Source organism: Bufo gargarizans, unplaced genomic scaffold (genome assembly GCF_014858855.1).
Source record: "Bufo gargarizans isolate SCDJY-AF-19 unplaced genomic scaffold, ASM1485885v1 original_scaffold_1447_pilon, whole genome shotgun sequence".
Classification (NCBI taxonomy): domain Eukaryota; kingdom Metazoa; phylum Chordata; class Amphibia; order Anura; family Bufonidae; genus Bufo; species Bufo gargarizans.
In genome coordinates, this window is record NW_025334361.1 from 115,484 (window position 1) to 123,338 (window position 7,855).

The window sequence follows — 7,855 nt, forward strand, 5'->3', positions numbered from 1 at the left end:
TTGTCACAAGTTAGTGGAATATGAGACTTTGTAAGGAAAAAAATAATAAATCATCATTTTCTGCTAACTTGTGACAAAAAATAAAAACTTCCATGAACTCACTATGCCCATCAGCGAATACCTTAGGGTGTCTACTTTTCGAAATGGGGTCATTTGTGGGGTGTTTCTACTGTCTGGGCATTGTAGAACCTCAGGAAACATGACAGGTGCTCAGAAAGTCAGAGCTGCTTCAAAAAGCGGAAATTCACATTTTTGCACCATAGTTTGTGAACGCTATAACTTTTACCCAAACCAATAAATATACACTTATTGCATTTGTTTTTATCAAAGACATGTAGAACAAGTTAGCGAAAAATTTTTTATTTTATTTTTTTCTCACAAAGTCTCACTTTCCGCTAACTTGGGACAAAAAGTTCAATCTTTCATGGACTCAATATGCCCCTCAGCGAATACCTTGGGGTGTCTTCTTTCCGAAATGGGGTCACATGTGGGGTATTTATACTGCCCTGGCATTGTAGGGGCCCTAAAGAAGTCTGGAATATAAATGTCTAAAAAATTTTACGCATTTGGATTCCGTGAGGGGTACGGCGAGTTCATGTGAGATTTTATTTTTTGTCACAAGTTAGTGGAATATGAGACTTTGTAAGAAAAAACAAAAATAATCAATTTCCGCTAACTTGGGCCAAAAAATGTCTGAATGGAGTCTTACAGGGGGGTGATCAATGACAGGGGGGTGATCAGGGAGTCTATATGGGGTGATCACCCCCCTGTCACTGATCACCCCCCTGTAAGGCTCTATTCAGACGTCCGTATGTGTTTTGCGGATCCGTGGATCCGCAAAACACAGACACCGCGGATCCGCAAAACACATACGGACGTCTGAATAGAGCCTTCCAGGGGGGTAATCAATGACAGGGGGGTGATTAGGGAGTCTATATGGGGTGATCAGGGGTTAATAAGGGGTTAATAAGTGACCAGGGGGGGTGTAGTGTGGTGTTTGGTGCTACTTTACACAGCTACCTGTGTCCTCTGGTGGTCGATCCAAACAAAAGGGACACCAGAGGACCAGGTAGCAGGTATATTAGACGCTGTTATCAAAACAGCATCTAATATACCTTTTAGGGGTTAAAAAAAATCGCATCTCCAGCCTGCCAGCGAACGATCGCCGCTGGCAGGCTGGAGATCAGGTAGTTTACCTGCACTTCGTGTGAACGTGCGCGCGTTCACAGGAAATCTTGCGTCTCGCGAGATGACGCCCCGACGCGTCCAGGAGGAATAACAGGGCCGCCGCCAGGACGCAATCCTGCGTGCGGCGGTCCTGAGGAGGTTAAATAGGAACTTTTCCTTTCCTGCTGCAACCTCACTTGCTGTAGTCTGACTCTGTCTTCAGCCAGGGAATGACTGGCTTGTGAAGCTTTCAGTTCCTTTGGCCTAGCAGAGCAGACGGTGCTCTGTTGGCTGGCACACAGCCTTTAGCTAGACTGACTTTCACTAACTCCTCCCTCTCTAGAGACGGCTAGAATGGATAGAAGGTTCCATTCCAGAGAAACTAGCTCTGCCGTATTTGCTGCCACCTGCTGGTGAACCAGGCACATTGCACTTAAACAGTAACAAAACCATAACTACAGATACACGTTGTACAGGAGTTGGGAATAAATACACACGATGACACAGGATGCACCATTAAAGATAGTGACGGGGCGAAAAGAGTGGTAGTGCCTCCTAGTGGGGCGTTACACAGGCACTGCCACAACAGGAGTTCAGTCTTCAGGCTTCCACTCAGGACTGTCTCTGCCCAGCCCCAGTCCTGCCCACCGGCTGCAGTTTACCAGGGTCCTCTCTGTGCTGCTCGCGCTCCACAAGTCTCCAGCATAGCGGAGCAATGGTCTCCATCTCCAAGAACTGCGCAGGCGTGCACAATGCTTAGCTTAGAGTTCGGGCACAGACCTTCACGGATGGTGTTTTTTTCTGCCAGACTCTATAGATGGCAGAAGAAAACACTCGGTTTTTGAAGACTGTCCGTAATTTACGGACGTTTGGCAACCCTGAATACATGTATGTATATGCCTGACCTGCAATGTGAATATTCCTTACTTCACCCTGAATCCACTTGTTCTGCAGGGTCGTTTCCTCTCAGGTCTCCGTCCTATTATGTGTTGGAGTTACAGGTGTCTTTCTTTGCAGGTGGCGGTGTAGGTGTCACCTTCCTTTTCTGTTTAGAGGTGGAGGTGTCTCCTTCTTCTGTTTGAAGGTGGAGGTGTCTCCTTCTTCTGTTTGAAGGTGGAGGTGTCTCCTTCTTATGTTTGAAGGTGGAGGTGTCTCTTTCCTCTGATGTTTGGAGGTGGAGGTGTCTCCTTCCTATTCTGTTTGGAGGTGGAGGTGTCTCCTTCTTATGTTTGAAGGTGGAGGTGTCTCTTTCCTCTGATGTTTGGAGGTGGAGGTGTCTCCTTCTTATGTTTGGAGGTGGAGGTGTCTCCTTCTTATGTTTGAAGGTGGAGGTGTCTCCTTATGTGTGGAGGTGGAGATGTCTCCTTCTTATGTTTGAAGGTGTCTCTTTCCTCTGCTGTTTGGAGGTGGAGGTGTCTCCTTCTTATGTTTGGAGGTGGAGGTGTCTCTTTCCTCTGATGTTTGGAGGTGGAGGTGTCTCCTTCCTATTCTGTTTGGAGGTGGAGGTGTCTCCTTCTTATGTTTGAAGGTGGAGGTGTCTCTTTCCTCTTTCCTCTGATGTTTGGAGGTGGAGGTGTCTCCTTCTGATGTTTGGAGGTGGAGGTGTCTCCTTCTTATGTTTGGAGGTGGAGGTGTCTCCTTCTTATGTTTGGAGGTGGAGGTGTCTCCTTCTTATGTTTGAAGGTGGAGGTGTCTCCTTCTTCTGTTTGGAGGAGGAGGTGTCTCCTTATGTTTGAAGGTGGAGGTGTCTCCTTATGTTTGGAGGTGGAGGTGTCTCCTTATGTTTGGAGGTGGAGGTGTCTCCTTATGTTTCGAGGTGGAGAAGTCTCCTTTTTATGTTTGAAGGTGGAGGTGTCTCCTTCTTATGTTTGAAGGTGGAGGTGTCTCCTTATGTTTGGAGGTGGAGATGTCTCCTTCTTATGTTTGAAGGTGTCTCTTTCCTCTGCTGTTTGGAGGTGGAGGTGTCTCCTTCTTATGTTTGGAGGTGGAGGTGTCTCCTTCTTCTGTTTGAAGGTGGAGATGTCTCCTTCTTATGTTTGAAGGTGTCTCTTTCCTCTGCTGTTTGGAGGTGGAGGTGTCTCCTTCTTATGTTTGGAGGTGGAGGTGTCTCTTTCCTCTGATGTTTGGAGGTGGAGGTGTCTCCTTCCTATTCTGTTTGGAGGTGGAGGTGTCTCCTTCTTATGTTTGAAGGTGGAGGTGTCTCTTTCCTCTGATGTTTGGAGGTGGAGGTGTCTCCTTCTTATGTTTGGAGGTGGAGGTGTCTCCTTCTTATGTTTGAAGGTGGAGGTGTCTCCTTCTTATGTTTGAAGGTGGAGGTGTCTCCTTCTTATGTTTGAAGGTGGAGGTGTCTCCTTCTTATGTTTGAAGGTGGAGGTGTCTCCTTCTTATGTTTGAAGGTGGAGGTGTCTCCTTCTTATGTTTGAAGGTGGAGATGTCTCCTTATGTTTGGAGGTGGAGGTGTCTCCTTATGTTTGGAGGTGGAGGTGTCTCCTTATGTTTGGAGGTGGAGATGTCTCCTTCTTATGTTTGAAGGTGGAGGTGTCTCCTTCTTATGTTTGAAGGTGGAGGTGTCTCCTTCTTATGTTTGAAGGTGGAGGTGTCTCCTTCTTATGTTTGAAGGTGGAGGTGTCTCCTTCTTATGTTTGAAGGTGGAGATGTCTCCTTATGTTTGGAGGTGGAGGTGTCTCCTTATGTTTGGAGGTGGAGATGTCTCCTTTTTATGTTTGAAGGTGGAGGTGTCTCCTTCTTCTGTTTGGAGGAGGAGGTGTCTCCTTCTTATGTTTGAAGGTGGAGGTGGAGATGTCTCCTTTTTATGTTTGAAGGTGGAGGTGTCTCCTTCTTCTGTTTGGAGGAGGAGGTGTCTCCTTCTTATGTGACCTCACTGGGCCCCATCACTCCATAGCAATAGATTGATAATAGCGCTGTAGAGCCATGTTTTATCATGCTTACATTTTAAACAGTTGTTATATCAAAAGCATAGTAATGAGGATGTGTGGTCCGGATTCTCTCTCCCATATTGAATACATTGTATAGACTTTCCTTTCCCCCCTCTGGATCAGCACTCCTCCCCATTCGGCTCAGGTGCTTTTAATTAGCAGAAGTCTGCATAGGGTTTATAAATTCCTACCACCTCTCGGTTGGTGTTCCTGAGAGGTGAACAGGTGAGCTCTTTGCACCTGTCCACATTATGCAGTGCTGGGCGGTGGCCGTAGCCGCTTTGGTGGAGTGATGGGGCCCAGGGCCTGGGTGGCTTTGCTGCACAGTGAGGTTGCTGTGTGGCTGCTGAGTCCCATTGCCTGCTGGAGCGGTGTGGGCACACGATAGTCGCCGCACAGTGCCGCGCCAAAGTTAGAGTAGGTCCCCACTTGAAGAGGCAACCTTGTCGTGGTAAGTGGACCTATGCTCTTTGATCAAACTGTATACTAATGCCTCCTAATAGTGCACAGCAATAGATTGATACTAGTGCTGTAGAGCCATGTCTCATCTTACTGTAGTTTAAAACAGTTGTTATATCAAAAGCATAGTCATGAGGGTGTGCGATCCGGATTTTCTCTCCCATATTGAATACATCTCTCCTTCTTATGTGTGGAGGTGTCTCCTTCCTCTTCTGTTTGGAGGTGGAGGTGTCTCCTTCCTTCTTCTGTTTGGAGGTGGAGGTGTCTCCTTCCTTCTTCTGTTTGGAGGTGGAGGTGTCTCCTTCCTTCTTCTGTTTGGAGGTGGAGGTGTCTCCTTCCTTCTTCTGTTTGGAGGTGGAGGTGTCTCCTTCCTTCTTCTGTGTGGAGGTGTCTCCTTCCTTCTTCTGTGTGGAGGTGTCTCCTTCCTTCTTCTGTGTGGAGGTGTCTCCTTCCTTCTTCTGTGTGGAGGTGTCTCCTTCCTCCTTCTGTGTGGAGGTGTCTCCTTCCTTCTTCTGTTTGGAGGTGGAGGTGTCTCCTTCCTTCTTCTGTTTGGAGGTGGAGGTGTCTCCTTCCTTCTTCTGTTTGGAGGTGGAGGTGTCTCCTTCCTTCTTCTGTTTGGAGGTGGAGGTGTCTCCTTCCTTCTTCTGTTTGGAGGTGGAGGTGTCTCCTTCCTTCTTCTGTTTGGAGGTGGAGGTGTCTCCTTCCTTCTTCTGTTTGGAGGTGGAGGTGTCTCCTTCCTTCTTCTGTTTGGAGGTGGAGGTGTCTCCTTCCTTCTTCTGTTTGGAGGTGGAGGTGTCTCCTTCCTTCTTCTGTTTGGAGGTGGAGGTGTCTCCTTCCTTCTTCTGTTTGGAGGTGGAGGTGTCTCCTTCCTTCTTCTGTTTGGAGGTGGAGGTGTCTCCTTCCTTCTTCTGTTTGGAGGTGGAGGTGTCTCCTTCCTTCTTCTGTTTGGAGGTGGAGGTGTCTCCTTCCTTCTTCTGTTTGGAGGTGGAGGTGTCTCCTTCCTTCTTCTGTTTGGAGGTGGAGGTGTCTCCTTCCTTCTTCTGTTTGGAGGTGGAGGTGTCTCCTTCCTTCTTCTGTTTGGAGGTGGAGGTGTCTCCTTCCATCTTCTGTTTGGAGGTGGAGGTGTCTCCTTCCTTCTTCTGTTTGGAGGTGGAGGTGTCTCCTTCCTTCTTCTGTTTGGAGGTGGAGGTGTCTCCTTCCTTCTTCTGTTTGGAGGTGGAGGTGTCTCCTTCCTTCTTCTGTTTGGAGGTGGAGGTGTCTCCTTCCTTCTTCTGTTTGGAGGTGGAGGTGTCTCCTTCCTTCTTCTGTTTGGAGGTGGAGGTGTCTCCTTCCTTCTTCTGTTTGGAGGTGGAGGTGTCTCCTTCCTTCTTCTGTTTGGAGGTGGAGGTGTCTCCTTCCTTCTTCTGTTTGGAGGTGGAGGTGTCTCCTTCCTTCTTCTGTTTGGAGGTGGAGGTGTCTCCTTCCTCTTCTGTTTGGAGGTGGAGGTGTCTCCTTCCTTCTTCTGTTTGGAGGTGGAGGTGTCTCCTTCCTTCTTCTGTTTGGAGGTGGAGGTGTCTCCTTCCTTCTTCTGTTTGGAGGTGGAGGTGTCTCTGCTGCCTCTTCTGTTTGGAGGTGGAGGTCTCTGCTGCCTCTTCTGTTTGGAGGTTAGGGTTAAACGGGTCCACAATCTGCAAGATACAGAGCAGTGAGGAGCGGAGTCTTGGAGAGGAAGCCCACAGAAGTACTATGGATTTTGGTCCATGCCTCCGCACCGCAATAAAAATAGAACTTGCCCATTTTTTTGAGGTGCAGACTGGATCTAGAGGATCATGGATCTATTCAAGTGGAAGGGTCTGCATCCACCATGCCAGTGCCCATGCATTGCGGACTGCTATTTGCGGTCCTCAGCACGGGCACAGGGCGCTCTGGTACATGAGCCCTCACCCCTTACTGGCACTCATTGAAGTCTCTTGAACCACATGGGTCAGCGGTCACTGAACAGAGACTACTCCAAAAGGCAGCGGCTTGGGGGCTCTCCTGCCAGGGGGCCCCAGTCTGTTCACTGGACAAAGTGGATCCACATCGACTATACACACTGTTATACTGTCTTCTAGAACATCTGTGGTTAAACACAATTGGAGGGAGGGGGGGTACTGTGTACTTGTAGCGCGGCCTCCAGCACGGAACCCACAGACTTGAAAAAGGAGAACATTGACTCTGAAACACGTTACATCCTATACATGTCGACTGGGGTCGTGTCTGTGCGCCAGAAGGTATCACTTTTTGTATACTGTCACAGTACCCCCCCCCCCCCCCTAATTGTGTTCCGTATCATTCCTCTGGAGAACGGGCTGCTCCACCGACGAGGACTGAGATACCGGCTGCACCGACCCCTGTCCTCACGAGTGTTGTGCCCGCGTAAGCACAACACCAAAACGTGAGCACAACCATTAAAGTCCATAGTAATACGAGCGCCGTCCCATCGGGAACTTGTCCTATTGAAAACAGTGAAACAGCTGCAGGAAACATGTTATAGAGCTGGAGGAGCTGAGCAGATCCAAAAACGGTGACAGGTTCTCTGTATATATAATCTGCTCAGCTCCTCCTGCTCTATAACACGCTGCCTGCAGATTACACGGTGACAGGTTCTCTGTATATATAATCTGCTCAGCTCCTCCTGCTCTATAACACGCTGCCTGCAGATTACACGGTGACAGGTTCTCTGTATATATAATCTGCTCAGCTCCTCCTGCTCTATAACACGCTGCCTGCAGATTACATGGTGACAGGTTCTCTGTATATATAATCTGCTCAGCTCCTCCTGCTCTATAACACGCTGCCTGCAGATTACATGGTGACAGGTTCTCTGTACATATAATCTGCTCAGCTCCTCCTGCTCTATAACACGCTGCCTGCAGATTACATGGTGACAGGTTCTCTGTATATATAATCTGCTCAGCTCCTCCTGCTCTATAACACGCTGCCTGCAGATTACATGGTGACAGGTTCTCTGTATATATAATCTGCTCAGCTCCTCCTGCTCTATAACACGCTGCCTGCAGATTACACGGTGACAGGTTCTCTGTATATATAATCTGCTCAGCTCCTCCTGCTCTATAACACGCTGCCTGCAGATTACACGGTGACAGGTTCTCTGTATATGTAATCTGCTCAGCTCCTCCTGCTCTATAACACGCTGCCTGCAGATTACATGGTGACAGGTTCTCTGTATATATAATCTGCTCAGCTCCTCCTGCTCTATAACACACTGCCTGCAGATTACACAGTGACAGGTTCTCAGTATATATAATCTG

At 48.4% G+C, this 7,855-nt stretch overlaps 1 protein-coding gene across 1 annotated transcript; it reads right to left on the reverse strand.

The window, feature by feature from the left end:
• Positions 1 to 1,779: 1,779 nt before the first annotated feature.
• LOC122923283 (nipped-B-like protein) lies at positions 1,780 to 6,229 on the reverse strand (the record flags this gene model as incomplete). The annotated part of the gene is made up of 2 exons (XM_044274066.1): positions 1,780 to 1,902; positions 4,736 to 6,229. Coding segments are annotated over 2 exons (1,617 nt in total), but the record flags the coding sequence as incomplete, so codon positions are not given.
• Between the last annotated feature and the right edge of the window lie 1,626 nt (positions 6,230 to 7,855).